This window comes from Erpetoichthys calabaricus, chromosome 18 (genome assembly GCF_900747795.2).
Source record: "Erpetoichthys calabaricus chromosome 18, fErpCal1.3, whole genome shotgun sequence".
Classification (NCBI taxonomy): domain Eukaryota; kingdom Metazoa; phylum Chordata; class Cladistia; order Polypteriformes; family Polypteridae; genus Erpetoichthys; species Erpetoichthys calabaricus.
The window spans coordinates 88572500-88590743 of NC_041411.2; the positions used below are offsets into that span (position 1 = coordinate 88572500).

Consider the following 18244-nt stretch of genomic DNA (forward strand, 5'->3'; position numbering starts at 1 on the left):
TAAGAGAACACAGTTTATATTGGAAACAGTTTTTAATTGACAAGCTGAATGTAACCTATTTTTGGAAGACTCTCTCAGTTTTTAAACTGACTTATTTATACAGCTATACAAATTGTTTGTTCTCAGCTGTAAACCAAGATAATGTATATGCCATTGCCATGTGCTTTTTGAATTAAGTGGTTCCATAACCCTTTTTTTTTTTAAACAGTTAACAAATAATACACTGTACAAGCTAATACATTTTGTTATTAAAAAGCTTTTTTTTCCCAGACTACTACTTTTAAAAGGTGTTTCTGCAAACAATGCAGTTGTTATTACACCTGATGACAAGAAGACTGCAAGCCATTTAAAAAAATCTGGTTTTCTTATAATGAAAAGATAGGCTTCCAGAGAAAAATAAAAATTAATTTGCACTGCAGTAGAAAAGTATCTTATTTAATTTTATATATTAAAACAGCACTCTGTAATACTGTTCTATAGATTCTGTGAATATTTAATAAGAATTGAACATAATAATTTTTTATTTTTACCTCATCAGGTCTCCCATCAGAATCCACCATTTCTGTGTATGGTTTGCTCTGTATTCTGTTTAGGTCCTCGTGAAGACCGTCTAACAAAAAAGCCATGAACTCCTGGGCATCATGCTGTGCATATCCCGTGAACTGACTGGCCTTGCTTGCCACTATAGCCTGAAAGTAGACAAAGTAATGTCAAAAAACTTAACAGCCTTCAATGATAGCAAATAGAAAATTACTTTAAGTCATTGTTGTTCTTAACTTACTATTATAGCTCCACCTGATTGTTTAAACTGTTTCCACATTGCTTTGACACTATAAAAGACAGGCATCTCAATATTACTAACCTTTTCTCTTAATACAGGAATGTAATTGTAGTTTGTATAGTACAGAGTATCAGTGAATGTCAACTTCACATAGTGGCCATGAACAACATATTTTTTAACATTATAAGATGTTTAATATAAAATAACTTTCTGAAAACACAAAATATGATCTCCATAATATACATTTTACATAGCTATGAAAATGTTACTTCCGTTGCCATTTTTTAAACATTGTTAAATTGTATTTTGATTTTTGGGGATTAGAGTAGACAAGACGCCACACTTTTGACCTAAAGCAATTGAATGCAATAATTCAAAATGTAGCCAATTATTTCATAGAAATTTTTTTTTTTATTTATTTAACTGCCAACTATCATCAATGAAACAACAAACTGTAAAAATAACACATGTGGATTCGGAAATAAAAATGAAACTAAGAATTACTAAATAATTTAAATATCAAGTTTGCCAAACAAAATGATTAATAACCAAGTTAACCAACTATTCCCCTTTATTAGTCATCCAGTTAGTCATCCTCGAACCTTTTTATTTAACTTTGTCACCCTTAATGTAAACTACTACAATTATTGAATAGTGTTCTGAGTTGATAAAAGCATTTTACTCAAACCAAGAAATAGAAATAAAACAACCATAATTTGGCAGTGTAAAGAATAAATAGTATTAATGGTTGTCAAAAAATAGCATGCTCAATATCTACTTTTCGTTTTCAAAGCTCTACTTAAAATAAAATATTCTGCTTACTGTGTTAAGGTCTGTCCAACAATTCAACTGACTTTCTACTTAATGTAAACACGCAATTATTGCAAGGCTATTAATTAACAAGATATTTTGGAAGTTATGAAACTTTAAAATTAAATCTTAAATACTTTGAGTTTAGATGGCTGGAATGCATGATGTGTTCCTTTCCACAGAGCACGCAGCAGAACTGCAAACCCAATAGCCAGCCGGCCACCAGTTCCCAGGGGGTTACTGCAGTTAATTTCAGACTCAAATGCTCGATCTGTCAAGTGTGTGAAAAAATAAATCAGAATCACTGGTAAAATTAATAGCTTTCATCACAATCTAAAAAGCTTGACAGCTGTCATGAGAGAAAATATTACATATCAGGTACAGTAATAGAACATGTCATACAACTGATGTTAAAAAAATGTTTTACTATACAAAATTTAATTTTTTACACTTCTGAAAACCAATACAGAGCTATCACCTCCAAATTAAGATGCGGTACAACAGGGTGTTTAAATAAACTGTAGTCAAGCTGCAGAATTAACACCAAGTATGTGTTGCACATGCATGACTGATGTTATTGTACATGGTTTGGTTTTCATTACTTATTTTATAGTTCTTCTCCTGCTGGTGACTCTGCTTCAATAGAATATATTTAGAAAATAACTGCTTATGATTTGCTCTGGCAGCAGTACTAGGATTAGCATGCATGCAAGTAACTTGCACAGCAGGCTCTTAAAGATTTCATAATTAAAAAGGACTCAAAATAAAAATATTAACAAAATGCAACACATATTGAATTGGAACCTTACAGAAGTTAAAGCAAGAAAAATTCCATAGCCCAAAACTTTGGATCAGTGTTATCTTTGGATTGGGAGATAAATACAAACTAATGTTAGACTAGTGCAATAACTGAAATCCATCCATCCATCCATTTTCCAATCCGCTGAATCCGAACACAGGGTCACGGGGGTCTGCTGGAGCCAATACAGGGCACAAGGCAGGAACCAATCCCGGGCAGGGTGCCAACCCACCGCAGGACACACACAAACACACCCACACACCAAGCACACACTAGGGCCAATTTAGAATCACCAATCCACCTAACCTGCATGTCTTTGGACTGTGGGAGGAAACCGGAGCGCCCAGAGGAAACCCACGCAGACACGGGGAGAACATGCAAACTCCACGCAGGGTGGACCCGGGAAGCGAACCCGGGTCTCCTAACTGCGAGGCAGTAGCGCTACCACTGAAATGACAAAGAAAATTGCAATGTTTTAATAGAAACTAAATATGTAAACAACAAGCAATTTTAAAGCTCTTCCTTTCCTCTTCATCTCTATAACAATATATGAGAGACACTTCAGAGAGGCAGAGACACTTTCACTTCCTGCGACACGTTAAAGTCACGTCATACTGACATCCATTGGAAGCATGTTCCCATGAGACGGTGACTTGTCAAACAAGATCACGGTCATGTAACCTCTCAGTTGTTGCCCCAACCCAACTTACAACCATTTGCCCTACTTACAATCAGTTTCAAACAAGATCACGGTCATCTTAAATGCGAAAAAGAAAGAGCAGCTCTAAAACAATTGATAAGTTGAAGATGACACGACCACAACTAAGTGAAGAAGAAAGAGCAGCGCATCGAAAAAAGACCCAAAAGCACTGGAGAGAAAACAATCTGACTAAGCGAAGGAGAAGTTCAAACATAATTAGTAAGTTAAACATCACACGTCCATGACTAAGCAAAGAAGAAACAGCAATGCGTCGAAAAGAGACCTAAAAGCGTTGGAGAGAAAAGAATGCACAAAAAAGGGATAATCAGCCTGGATTAGTCGGTGAAATAACGGAACAGCAAACTCTGATCGAATATATGGAAAGGTGATATGTCGGAAGTATGTAGATATTGTAAGGCTTTAAAGTTTAAGTCAGAGACTTGTAGATCGGCAAATTTGTGTTGCCATCTGGGAAAAGTAGTGCTACTTCTCAATGAAGAGGCGTTTCCATGAGAATTAAAAGCGTTGTTGTTTGGTGAAAGTGAAATAAACAAACAAACATTACAGGCAAAATATACGTGTCTACAATAATCTTTTCATGTTAGCATCATTCAATGCACAAAACGTTGATGTACACAATAATGGACCATACACTATGAGAATCTGTGGTCACGCAACTATTAAAGTTACGACAAGTTTAATTTCGGAAAAAAAAAAAAAAAACACAGTTTGATCAGGTGTATATTTATGATCATGGAGAAGCGATGCAACATAGAATCGAAAGAGTTAAACGATCCATCGTACTAGAAATTATACAGCCAATAATGGATACAAATCCATAAGTCGAAAAGTATTGCACTTAAACGACATTTATCTAGAGAACACAAGGAAATTATCTTGGATTTCTATCTGAATCCGAAAGATCACAGTCGCATTTATAATAAACCAACATTTGTGACGAATTGTCAGTGATAATAATTTCAAAAGACGGAGATATCAAAGACAGAGAAGATATTCGTGTATATCCAAAGGCAAAGCATGATTCATCATTCAGATCTTTTACTCTTTCCTTTGCTTTTCCCAGATGGCGAAACAAGATGGTCGTAAAATATGAAACAAAAGCATTCAGAAAAAACGTACAAAACCCACAAAATATTTCGGGTTGAAATTAGCAATACGTTCCCATGTATTTAACCCACTTCTATCATCTCAGCGTCTATCGCAACATTACATTATTAATGCGTATCTAAAAGTCGAAGCTAATCGTCTCTTCTTTATTAAATCGAATCAAGCTAAACTTAGAACAGAACATATGTAAGGGCTCATCGATCACGTTCAAAATTCAAATATCAATAGTTCAGACAAATTCAAAATAGGTAAAGCAGTAATATTACCTTCATCATATCAAGGTAGTCCAAGAGCATTGCAACAGTTGTAACATGATGCAATGGCAACAGTTGTAACATGATGCAATGGCAATATCCCAAACTATCAGTCGCACAGATTTATTTATTACATGACGTACAATCCACAAAGGCCAGAAATCCGCAGATTCTTGAGAATAACGCCACCGGCTACATCGGCTCTGGAAGTTCCCACTTTCGTAAGTAGATTCTTTTATCAGAAAGTCTTATTTTTATTGAATGAACTCGAAACGGTGTTCAGGCAAATCAGAGCATACATTTACACCATTGAATTTCAAAAAACGGCATTTGTCTCACATGCATTTATTGGTTACTTTGCAAAATAAATTATTAACTACTGATGATCGCTTTGTCTGTGCTGATATTCCAAACAGAGAAACCTATCCTGAATTATGGTACAAAGTCATTAAGCACATGTCTCACGGACCACATTTAAAAGATTCAGTATGCTGGATCTCAAAAGAACAAAAATGTCTGGTTTTTTTTACCTGCATTTTTTTATTACTCTTTAATTTTTTTTGCTGCTGGAATATGTGAATTTCCCCCTGGGATTAATAAAGTATCTATCTATCTATCTATCTATCTAAAGAAATTTTTATGGAAGTTTTAAAATAAAAAGTGAACATAATGCATATGAAACAATTCCCATGAAAACAAAATAAATAAATTGTATTTCCACTGGACCAAACCCTGGAGTTGGTGAGCGAAGCCCCTAGTCTCTACAAAAATAAAGTAAAATAAAAGATAAATGTAGAATTGCAAAACAAGTAAGCAACAGATATGGATAAATCAAATTAAACAAAAAATATCCAACAGTTGATCTAAACAGTCAATCCTGAAAGTACATTTCAGTCCTCTGATATGGAAGGCTGAGTTATTGTGAATAACAGATTATGCTCTGAAATACTCTGAGGCAATATGTATTTTTGTTTGCATACACTACAGCAAAGATGCAGCAAGAGATGTGGTAGTGTTCGCTCCGGGTGTTACTGATGTAAACTGACAAGCATGTTAAGCTGCCCTATGAATTTAATCTGTATCATGCTGCACTGTAACTTTAAATGCTGTGTTCACATCTTTGGACAGATGACAAATGTAAGTTTGCAAGTGGGAAATTCTACATGAATGCCTTACAAACTATGCTATTTGAATTATTAGAGCTGGCCTATTTAATATTTAGACAGTATAAAATAAAAACAAAGAACAAAATCAGGTCAGTCATAAATAGTTTTTGTGGACAAAAGTTTGGACCTTTGCAACACTCACATAAAACACACACACACACACACACTTCGGCTTATCTTTATCTGCATGTTGAGTGAACCAAATCACAGGTCAACAGCAGTTCCCCAAAGATCGAACCATCTGATGTAAACACAACGAAGGTCACGAGTAGCAAAAAAAAGCTTATATATTATATATAAATAAATATATAAATCAACACCTGAATCCACTCACCATGGAAGTAATCTCGTAGTTCTCTTGTGTTTGACAGGGACTGAATAACACTGTTCATAAAGCATGTGTTTCCCAGATTCACCAGTCCAGTGAACCCTGGAAGGCACACTTTCTTTTCTTCTTCATCATCCATACAATCATTATTTGCTGGAGCATGAGTCATGGGTTGTACCATGCATGTCGGTTTAAGCTGCTAAATCAATAGACAATGTCAAATAAGTGGATGCTTGGGAATACTGAATAAGCAAGCCTAACACACATTAACTATGTACTGTATAACTGGCACAAGTCTAAATCAACCCAAGAAGAGATTTTATATTTTCAAAACAGAGGAAGCAATAGCAGGTATCATGTTAACAATGAAAGGGACACATGATATAAACTTTATGCTCTTTATTTGTAGCAAAAACATTACTATTAAAAATATTGTTACATTATGAATTAAGTGAGTAAGCAGACTGAAAAACAGCCAGAGTTGTCATTCATAATCAACTTACCGATGTTACATGCGCAGGCTCCTGTTTCAGAGGAACATGTTCTGTTAAAGTCCTAGCACTTACACAATCAAGACTACCTTCTTCTGTGCGAGTCTTCTCTTTCTCAGCAGCTCTTGGTTCCTCTTTGCTAGGCAAGGTGTGCTGACTACTTCCTGGTGAGTTTTTTTCAAGTGAAGCTGGCCCAGTAGGCACAGCAACTTTTGCACCACCCACTGCACCTTAAAAATATGATAAAATACCTTGCGTTTAGAAACACTTGTCTCTCATTCATATCCCTATTATGGTGTGTAGCATCTATTAACTGGTCATACATTGTTATTATTGGACAATTTTGCCTCTTAATTATGGAGCTAAGACATGCTCATCAAAAACTATTAAATTGGGCAATATGTTTTAAACAGTTATTGTACTCTACTATTTCTTGATTTGATGAAATCTCAGTGAAAGCAGAAATAATAGGTCCTAACATTTCTCTAATGGTATTGAACAGAATTGTTCCCTATATTCCAGAAAGGCCACCACAATAAATATTATTTGAATTTAATTCAAATTTATACAACAAAATTCTTATTCAAAGGCAAATGCTGACTTTTTTTTTTTTTATAAAAACCTTGCACTAAGTTTGGCTTAGTGTTACTCCAGACACACTATGCTGCAATACTTTTGTGTTTAACATGTATTTTTCACATCAGTTTCACAATCAGCATTTTTATAATTTTTAATTGTTAGTTTGCATCATTATTTATAAAATGTACAGATTGTACTGATCTGCTATTGGGTTAAGGGGTGTACTAACACCACATTTTAAAGCCTCCTCCAACACCCAAGAAGTACTGGTTTGTTCCTGATCCTGCTTTGTTTCACTCTTGAATCTGGGATCCCTGATTTGCTATTGTGAAACTGTTAAAGTTTTAATTGTAGCAAACAAAAACTGTTTTCCTTTCTCTTGAAACATAATGAGAAAATGGGACAATTTTTATAGCAGCTTGAAAATTACTATTTTAAACAGAGTTTTCAGTATCAGAGTGGCATTCTTAGCTACCTTACTGTGTGTCTTTTTGAGGTTGCTGGCTTATGTCAATACACAAGGCTGAACAAACACAATAAAACTGAAAAATTCATTCATAAAAAGTATCACTCCTAAAGTTAACCACTGGAATTGGAATTCAGATTTTTAAAAAATGTTATTTGGTGTGTCTAGCTTGTTTGAAGCTCACTCGGTCTACTTTAAATTTAGCTCTCTCTCAGTCTAAGCATTTGTATTAACAAAACTTTATAAAAAGCAAGATAGGACAAGTGAATATACAAGGAAGATATCACAAAATGTAGCAATTACTTCAAGCAATGGCAGGCAGTAATTTACCAGAAGATATGAATGAAAATATGAAATACCAAAAGCAGTTCAAAAACAACTGCCCTGTAGCAAGGCAGCATCAAAAAGTAATAACTACAAGTACACTAATATTAGGAAAAAAGAGACATGAAGAAAATTTTCCTTTTAAAGAATGCTTAGTAATACTGAAAAGCTACTAAAGCCAAAATAATTTACAAACTACCAAAATAGCAGAGTTTGAAAAAATAGTAACAAAATGAAGAAAACTGTACATCATTTATGAAAAAGAGAGTTTAAAGTGTTAATGTGTTGCCGTTATAAACTTACTTGTATCCCCCACCTCTTCAGATATCACTATTTACTCAAATTTTTGAGAGTTGGAAGGGTGTCAAAGTACAAGAAGATACAATAAGATAAATAGGAGACTGAGATAGCAAAACTTGGGAACAAGACGACTAGGGAAGAACATGGTTAACTTTTCTCTCATTAGAAAAATAAAGGTTTGATAAACTAAGTAGAAGCCAAGCAGCAGACCTTGTCCAGTTGGTGCCTCCAGACCTCCCCACCTCTGGCTATGTCGCTTCTTTAAAAAGATATCAAGTCGAGATGGAGTGAAGAAATGAGTACATTTATCTGGATTAATAAGATTCCTAAAACAATGAAATAAAACATAACATTTTAACTGTGATTTATTTTAAAATAAATTTGTTTACTTGAAAACAATTTTCTAACTGCTTTGTTATTTAAAAAAAAAACCCAACATTGAATTTACTGCACAAAAATGGTTATCATAATATCAAGCAGCAGCATAGCAAAATGTTTTGCATTTAAATCATCACAAATGAAAAAGGTGCATCCAAGACTCGGCATTACCATTAGTCGTAACTCTGCAGTATAATATAATTTATTATTTCCCTTTTATTTGGCAGACGTTAAATGAAATTACATTCCTACAGGTTAAAAAAAATACATCTATCTATTACACCAAATAGAAAAACTGATTCTATTCATCTCATTGAAATATTGTTTTAGTGGAAATGGATTAAGTATCTTAGCACTGTCCACAATAAGATTGAGAATACTAAGCTAAGTAAATGGTACGTACCATACTTTCTAAATTTAATTCTGGGCGAGTGCTTTAAGAGGAGACCTTACTTTTATGGTGGCAATAAAAATAAGTGAGGCATTAAAAACACACTGACAAGCGCATACTATGCCAAGTGTGAGGAGGAAAAAAGCATGTAACCACTTTCCTTGTTTCAAATTACTGGCTTTAAACATAATTACACAATTACACATTCTTAATCAAATGCAGAGATGAGAAGGACCAGAGCCAGCAGCAACTTAACAAACAAGATGAACTGCTTATCACTGTTTTTTTTTTTTTTTTAAAGCCATGGGATTACTTATTACACACAGATCACATTCAATGCCATACACAAAAAATTCCCTTAAGATACTAATAGACTAAAATAAAACCATGTTTCCCAGTTTCTTTTCATGTGTACAGATATTCACATTTTTATAGGGTTTTACATTTAAATGGTTTCCACTTATTGAAAATTCATTCTGCTAAAAGTATTTAATTTAGGGTATTTCATCAAATGGTTTATTGCTATGGTGGGGGCTTACACACAGCTGACATCCCTATGGTACGATCTCCTCAGTGTTCAGAGGCAGGTTCTGCATGGCTGACTAAGGTAACTCTCCATTTAACTCACACTGCTAAGTGATCAACTCTGAGCCAGATGTTGTGTGCTTCCAGCTAACCACCGACAGATCACCAAAGTAAAAATTTTAGAATGGAGATTTTTTTGTGGTGCGAGTCCACAGCAATTCTCTGTCTTAATATGTGTGCAAGTAGTGAATTTGTGAATGTGAATTTCCCATTGGGATTAATAAAGTATCTATCTATCTATCAATCATTTTTTACTACAAAACATATGCAGGAAAAGACATTTTGTATTTTGTTGGTCTCTGGGAGTTTTCACTAAAAGCATAAACTACAACCAAAAATAATGACATATGGAGACTTTTAAAGAGCCTCGGTACTGCAAAATGCAATAAAAAGGTTCAAACCGTAAAAACAACTACAATTTGCTTATTTATTTTAATTACAGAAGGTAATAAAGAAAAACGACAGGAAGATCATCAGATATACTAAAACAGCACTTGAATGATGACGTTCTTACCTTAACTTTACCTGCCATTTAAACTTGGTATCTGGTCCACAATCCAGATGCAAGCGTAAAAAATTTGGATCACTACAAAAATGACAAACAGTAAGCAAATGTCTATAATCTGTTGTCTTATTTAATTAATGTTTTACACACATGTACTCCATAACAAAACAATACCTTCTATTATCATCTCTTATTAAACGAAATACAGGTATAATTGCTATTTGGTGTATAGTACTTTTATCTTGAAGATTTGCACTCAATACTGTACGAGAAAAAGTTTCTCAGTTTACATTAAACAAAAGTGGTCATAGTTTGATCAAAAAAAGAAAAACACTTAAGTCTGAGGGAAATGAGACATCAAACTACTGTACATTATGCAAGTAGACATATACAGCTATACCTGTTAATGCTACTTAGCTTGTCTGGACTGCCCATTATTTTTAATTACTTTTTTTTATATAGCAGTCATTATGCAACATACTTAACTAAAATGCAACACAATGTTTCTAAATTTTTATTGTGCAGAAATTAAAAATAAAAAATCTGGAGTGTGCTCCCCTCAACATTCTCATATACTGAGAAAGAGGAAAATGTCATTTAGAACCACTTCCAGTTCCAAATATCATATCTCTTTGTTTCTCATCATAACTAATTGATAATATCGATACCAAATCACTTCTCTCTATTTATAATCAAACTTTAAATTAAAATATTTTTGCACCTAGGAAGGTCGAAAACAGTGGTGGAATTTTTTCATGATTACATATGCATTACCTAGATTATGTGCAAAATAAAAAGAATTATAGTCACCTAAAAATATAGTGTTAGTATTATATATTTGTTGCAATAAATTGCTATAGGTAAAACTGCATTTAGCTACATTATGATAATGATAGTGGAAATAAAAAAAAAAAAAAAAATTCATAAAATTAAATGTATTACCAGGAACACGCCAGGGATGCAGCAGCTTATTATTTATATTTACGTGGCATGTTCAATGTTTACACGTTATTATTAAACTGATGACATACAAATTAAAATAAAATTAATAATAGTTATTGAAAGAATATGCATTATATTGAATAAATATTTTAATATCGTGTACACATTTATATTTCCATGATACAAAAATTTCTCAAATTTCATATCTGTTTGCTTTTTATCATTATAAATATTGATACAAAATTTGAACTCACTCTATTTATAACCATAGTTTACTTGAAAAGTTGTGAAAGTACTCAGTTAAAGTACCACTTCTGGTTGCTGGAAATAGCCAAACAGTTAATAGGATTTCTTATTGAATTCTTATTTCTTATGTGAATTTCCCATTGGGATTAATAAAGTATCTATCTATCTATCTATCTATCTATCTTTGATATAAAGCAGGTGTACAAAATCTCATTTACTTAAGGTCAAAGCGTTTTCAAGTTATTGTGTTTACACACACCATTTCAAAAATGGTATTTTCGGACTCAGGAAGGTCTAAAACGTTAAGATTCTTCAAAATCTCGAGGTCGAATTTTTTAATAATTCATATACTTTCTCTATATTATGTGCAAGAGAAAGTAAAAAAGCAGTAAAAAGCCATTTACTATTATTTTAGATGACATCCTCGAAACTGTTGTCTTTATATTAAAAACAAAGCATGCCTACATAATTTGTGTTTATTAGGAAACTAAACTAGGCAAGTTTCTAATAAAAACCAACTATCAAATCTTTTAAAACCAAAAATGCTGACTTATTTTCAAAGATACATTTTAGCTATACTTTCATTTTTAATTGGATGATTTTTAGTCTTAAAAATGAAGAGTATCAAAAACTAAGTATTCGAAATCAACAGTCATTTTATAAATCCTACTTATTTTAAAGTTGTTCTACTTAACTGAAGAAAAACAGGAAATGCTTTAAACTTGTGCAGCACATCAAATTACATACAATGTGCATATACAGCTCTGTAAATACTCTTAAAATTTTTACCTGGTCTGAAAAATCAGAGTGAAATCCTGCTCTCTGAAGAAGACTTCCGCCGTTTCCCTGCATATTTCTTTTAAGTATATGCTTACCACCATAACATCATTTCCCTTTTCGTAAAAATCATTCTTCACAAAAGTCAAGTTTACCATTGGTTCTAGAGCCAATGTTTGACAGGAAGAAGAAACTACTATCAAAAAGAGAAAGAAAAACTGTCAGACCAATACTAGATAAATGTATGTAACCAATTAGGAACACAAAACTTTAAAAATATGACAAATGGATGCAGTTCAATAAAAAAAGACTAAGACTAAAGACAAAGTTTTAAAATAAAAGCAGTTTACTTGCCTTCAGACAAGTCATTCATTTTGTCCTCCTTTGCCTTATCTCCTTTTTCAGGTTCATTTTCAAGGTGGGCAAGTAGGTCTTTCGACAGCACATTTGGAGGAGTGTCTTTTGCTACTAAATTTGCATTTTTAATACATTCCTCTTCCAAACAACTGTTCTTGAAGTTCAAATCTTTAACTACTTCCCTTCTCACACCATTGAAGGCAACCATATCTATATCAACTGGAAGAGGCAGGTTGGTGTCCCGAGTTGTAAAGACATCAGATCTGGGAGGGGGACTCACATCTGAAGATGCACCTTGAAGACTTGCACCATGACTGGAAGGTACTGGACATTCTTTTACCTCACTGATCAATTCTGTCTAAAATTACAAGAGATGAAACAGTATTAAACGGTTTGTTGGAAAAACATTTGCATTTACCAAAGATGTACTTGACCTATAAAGTAGTATTATGTAAATACAGAGGCAATTCAGCAGCTATCTGCAAAACAATCTAGTTTATTTGTTATCATCGAACTCCTCAAATTGCATATACCAAAAAAACACAGACTGAAAATAAATAAATAAATAAATAAATAAAAAATAAAAAATGAGAGGAGAGAAATTTCTTTAGTTTTATGGTTTCTTATGCCTGTATTACTATTGTAGTAAATATTTAATGTTACCTTTAGATTTATATTAAAAACATAATCCTTACCATTAATTATATATGTATGTTAGTGGACCTATATTAAAAAAAAAGTCTGAACCATGGCTGAAAACAGAAATATATTTAATATGAACCGCTACAACTATAATGGTTAGAACACTTAGTAAATTTAATTTTGGAGCCTGGAATAAAATTTGGAATGCTTAAATTCATCAACTAACTTCCATTAATCAAACATTACAACAAACGTTTCATAAAATTTGGAATGCTTAAATTCATCAACTAACTTCCATTAATCAAACATTACAACAAACGTTTCTTACCTTATGCTTTACTGTGGTTGTACTTTTACTGGTATCCTTCTCCTGCTTGGCCTCAGAGTTTTCAGTACTTTCGATCTTGACTTTAGTCTTTCCACTTTGGTTCAGTGCCTCTGAAATGTCTTCAGTTTTAGTACTCTCTACATTTTCAGTCAAAGGGTCTCTCCGGGAATTACAGTCCTGATCCTTTGGCCAAATCACATGTTTACCACTAGGCTCACCTTGTAACTCTGTACTTCCAGGTGTCTTTAATGTTAAGACTTTTGACCCAGTTTCACTTTTGCAAGTTGGTTTTTGCTTTATTGCACGTTTACTTCCCCGGTCTAGCTTGCCCTTTTTTGATTCCATTTCAGGCTGTTCAGCAGAATTCTCTTCTGATAACAAATGTTCAAGCTTGGAAACACTGACTGCTTCATCTGAGCATAATAAGACTGGATCACTTTCTTTACTCTTTTTCTGCCAAAACAAAAGCATGATGGAATTGATAAAGAAAACACTTTGCCAATCAGATTTTACCTAACAAATACATTATCAAGAAATCTCTCAACTAGAAACCAACCTCTAAAATCTCAGACCTCAACAGTCTGACAAGATATTGTAAAGAAGCAACAAGCAAATAATTAATATTCTGCAATTTCAAACTTTTAATTTGTTAAGTCTGGAAACAGAAAACAAACCACTGCAATTCTACTAATTAAGAATAATCACAATGTTTCCTATGCCATTGAAATTAGTGGGTGGGCTGCCCACTAATCTTTACTACCTACTGTACTCAGTAATCCATATGCACCAATACCAGGGGGAGCATTACTGGCACTATAGCATCCAATCTTAAAGCAACCAACATTTATTTTTGTTAAATTGTAATGTTTTCAAATGAGCCCCACTTCAACGGAGTTGCCTACTATGTTCAGCTGTTTACTGTTCTTTTTCTGGCATTCTCTACATTGGTTGGCTGCCAAAATGACCTATGCCTTGTGCTACTCACAATATGTAGCTTTCAATCAGTGTGTAAACTCAGAACCAAACAGTGTGTGTAAATAGCCACACACTGGTATTCATTTGAGGTGACAGGACCAGCAACTAAGAAGTGGCAACATTTTTTCTAATAAATCCACTCCTTAAATGTCACATCATCCATCTAAAATCTTTTGCAACTCAGTTTGTGACACAAAAATGACACTGTCTTTAGGCAATAACATGCTGCTTTCCTTGTCACAAAAAGCAAACACATTCTTAATTTTTTATTCTTAATTAAAAATTTGTAAGTACTCTCTACTTTGGTACAATTGCTATATTTCACATTATATAGTATAAAATTAGGTACATGAGCTAATGTTAACTGAAACATTAAGTGGTCAATCCAGTTCGAAAATTTTTCTTATTAGTGATTCTCAAAGTATAGTCTGCGTGTTGCATTATTTGCCAGGGATTACTTTGTACAATTCAGAAACCTTAATTGTTTCCAGTAGCAGCTATGCAAATAATGATATACAATGTGAAGTATAGATGACCAACTAACTCGAGAACATTTGCACTTGTGTGCCCATCATGCAATACATGTTTCAAAAGAATATATGAAAACAAAAAAAAAGTTATAAGAAATATTAATTTTGTTTTGGGCTACAAAATCTTGGATGACATTCCTGAAAAAGAACAAATCTACAATGCAAGAATGATTTGACATGTTGGAGTGAAAGCACCAAGACGACATAAAATTAAATAACTGCTTCATTGTTTTCAAATTAAAAAACTGGCTGCAGCAAAAATGGCTCCTCTCTAGCAACCTGAGCTGGACACCCCTATGTTTCTTTTTTCATCAACTAGCAGCCAAAAGCAAAGAATTATTTTTTCAGAAACGTAAAAGAAAGTTAAATTAAAATTAGTCATGTTAACTTTATTTATAAAGCACATTTATTTAAAAAAATGGACCAAAGTGCTGTACAGTTTTCATAAATATACCAAAAACGAAATAAACACACCAACCAAAGTTGGTGCACACTAATGTAATGTTTAGGGGCAGGTACTGCAAAGGCACGGAGCTTGAATGCAAGACTTTGGCATGACCAGTAACTTCTGGTCAGAGGACCTAAGTGATTGCAAAGGACAAAAGGGTATAAGAGGTCAGTAAGATGTGAGGAGGCTAAACCATTAGCAAACCGGAACTCCGTGAAGAGAACGTAAAATTGGTGCGATTATGTTTTCACGTGCCTGTTAGAAGCCGAGTTGAAGCATTCTGGACTAAATGAAGACGGACAAGGAAGTACTGGATAACTCCATTGTATAGTCAGTTGCAATAGTCAAGCTGAGAACAGACAAAGGCATGAATTAGTTTTTGAAAAGCATCTGCAGAAAACAAAGGCTTGACTTTAGTGAATACCCTGAGCTGATAGAAACAGGCTTCAACAATGGAGTTAATTTGTTTGTCGAAATTACAGCAAAAAATATGTTCAATTATCAGCAGTAATCAGTTACTAATTAAAGTGGCTAGAAGAAAACCTCTGCAGCCACTGTGGCCTTCCAGGATTCAAGTTTGTCATCCCTGCTTTATTTCCATTTGGCTGGTGACATGTGCCTACCACTCCTGTTTCATTTGCTTTGCAACCACCACCTGATCAAGGCACCATACCATGCATTCCCTACATTGATGGATTGAAGGCCAGATGTTCACATGGCTATCATCTAATTCTTTTAGATCATTTATGTTAGGTAGAATGCCCAATGGGGACTGGGTGGTCTTGTAGGCCTCAGAACCCCTGCATATTTTGTTTTTTTCTCTAGCCCGCTGGAGTTTTGTTTTGTTTTTCCTGTCCTCCTGGCCATCAGACCATACTTTATTCTTTGTTACATAGTATTGCCTAATGTGATTTTTTTATTTTTCAACTTGTAAAGCACTTTGAGCTACATCATTTGTATGAAAATGAGCTATATAAATAAATGCTGTTGTTGTTATTGGGATATTTGATGTTATATGAGAGGGGATCTAGAAATTTCCAGAATTGTTAAAAAAAAAATCTTTATTATAAAACTTACAGAAATTATTTTTCAGTCACCTTCAAAATACTTTCCGTAAGATGAAATAAACATGTCCCAGTGCTTCTCCCATTCCTGGAAACACTTCCTGTTCACTACTTTCGTTACCCTGTCTATAACTTCCTATTGTATTTCTTCCACACAAGTAAATATCCTTTATTTCAACTTAATTGCAGAAACAAAAAGATGTCACAGGGTGTGATATCAGGTAAATATGGGTGCTGCCAAGCAACGACCACACTGGTTTTGGTCAGACACTCTTTGGCCGACAATGCGGTATGTGCAGGTGCATTGTCATGATGTGAAATACAGTTTTGCATGCACCATTGCATGTTTTTTGTTCCTATAGTCGCCTCAACAGTTCTGTGTTATGACACCAATTAACATTATGTTTATGAGGAACAAACTCGTTATAAACAAGCCTGTCAATGTCAAAAAATCTGAGCATTATTGTCTCTTAAAAATTTTCTATGGTGCCTTTGAGGAAGGAGAAAAAAAAATTCACAAAAGCCACCTGCTCAATTGGAGAAATACACAACCAATTTAGCACAATGCACCTCAGCGAACTGGTTAACCAGACTTGTAGGCACACAATAACCTAGTGGCACATTTGAGAACTATACCCTACTCCTGTGCTGTTGACTGATTACAGAAACTTTTGGGTACACTCTTTCTACTTAATAAATAACATTATTATATATATATATATATATATATATATATTGCGTACCGTCAAAAAAGGCCAAGTGTGAAAGGGGATCTTCTTTTGCATCACCAATTGTAGAATATTCCCTTTCTCTTTATATTGAACCTTGCTGCATGAACTCTCAATGTCTTCATTTAGGTGGCAGCTCCACTGGCAACCATCTGGAATCAAACATATTAACTGTTAATGATGTCAAGAAGTCACCAATAATGTGCAGACAATCTTTAGGTCCATGAACTTATACACAAATACACCCTGCGGAAAAAATGCTTACTAAGAATAAACTGAACAGATACAACTGGGAACATTTTATTTAAGGGAAAAAAATATGAAAACCAAAAATGAAAAGATTTACATAACATTAAGACAAAGAGTCTGGATACAAAAGACGTTCACTGATATAAAGATCAGCTGAGCTTATAAACTGCACATTTTTTTTGACTGTCAAAATACCTGCATTAAATTGAACTGTACCTGGTCGAAAAAAACAGTTTACTATATGTTGCTCATTTTAGGTCAAAATGTATCACATTTTAGCATTATATCTCATGGTTTCAGAGAGATATCAAATTTTGTCACAGAATGGGTGTCTAAGGTAAGTATCAAAAATATCAATGAAGAAATTTCGCCTTATTTGTGTGTAAAGATGCCACAAAAAAATTGTACTTCGGTATTAATTCAGTAACAAAGTTCCAAAAATATAGTACCAGATTTTTTTTTTTTTTTATAACAGTATTGGTAGTACTGAGAAAGTTGCTACTTATGTGTGACTGCAAGAGGACAAACTTCTTCAGAAGGCTAATACATCAGGAAAAAAAATTGTGAAACTACACAAAAAAATGGCTCACAAGGTAATGTTACAGTAACCGAGTCAAACATTTTGAAAAGAAAAACAGCAGTAGTCATGTTTGGAAATGCTTTGTGTTCACACAGGACAGAGGAAAAACAATAAAAAAGTAAAACAAGGATACAAGGATTCAATAAGGATACAGGTCATCTCCCTATTTTTATGACATGTAAAGTGTTAAAGAGATGCATGATTGCCAAAACATGTAATTAGTTGGACAAATAAAACAGTACACTTCATTATTATATAGAAATCTGCAAACACTAACTTTGTGTCATTCATTTGGCTTTTCAGGGTAAACTACCGCTCATTAGTATAACCCAAAGTGAAAACACGTTATATATCTGAATGATACGTTGAAGAAATTAATGCCATCCCATAGTT

The 18244-nt window shown here is 33.7% G+C and overlaps 1 protein-coding gene across 7 annotated transcripts in view; it reads right to left on the reverse strand.

The window, feature by feature from the left end:
* usp19 (ubiquitin specific peptidase 19) overlaps positions 1-18244 on the reverse strand; it is a 109699-nt gene that overhangs the window by 59996 nt on the left and 31459 nt on the right. For 3 of the 7 annotated variants that reach the window (XM_028824585.2, XM_028824580.2, XM_028824579.2), the window contains 10 exons: positions 17038-17174; positions 13278-13730; positions 12305-12665; positions 11963-12146; positions 9995-10066; positions 8337-8452; positions 6470-6687; positions 5973-6165; positions 1729-1862; positions 531-689 (listed from right to left, as the gene is read on the reverse strand). In XM_028824585.2, coding sequence (XP_028680418.1) covers positions 531-689; positions 1729-1862; positions 5973-6165; positions 6470-6687; positions 8337-8452; positions 9995-10066; positions 11963-12146; positions 12305-12665; positions 13278-13730; positions 17038-17174 — 2027 coding nt within the window. The remainder of the gene's footprint in view (positions 1-530; positions 690-1728; positions 1863-5972; positions 6166-6469; positions 6688-8336; positions 8453-9994; positions 10067-11962; positions 12147-12304; positions 12666-13277; positions 13731-17037; positions 17175-18244) is intronic. The other 4 variants (XM_028824586.2, XM_028824584.2, XM_028824583.2 and 1 more) reach the window with 3 other exon arrangements.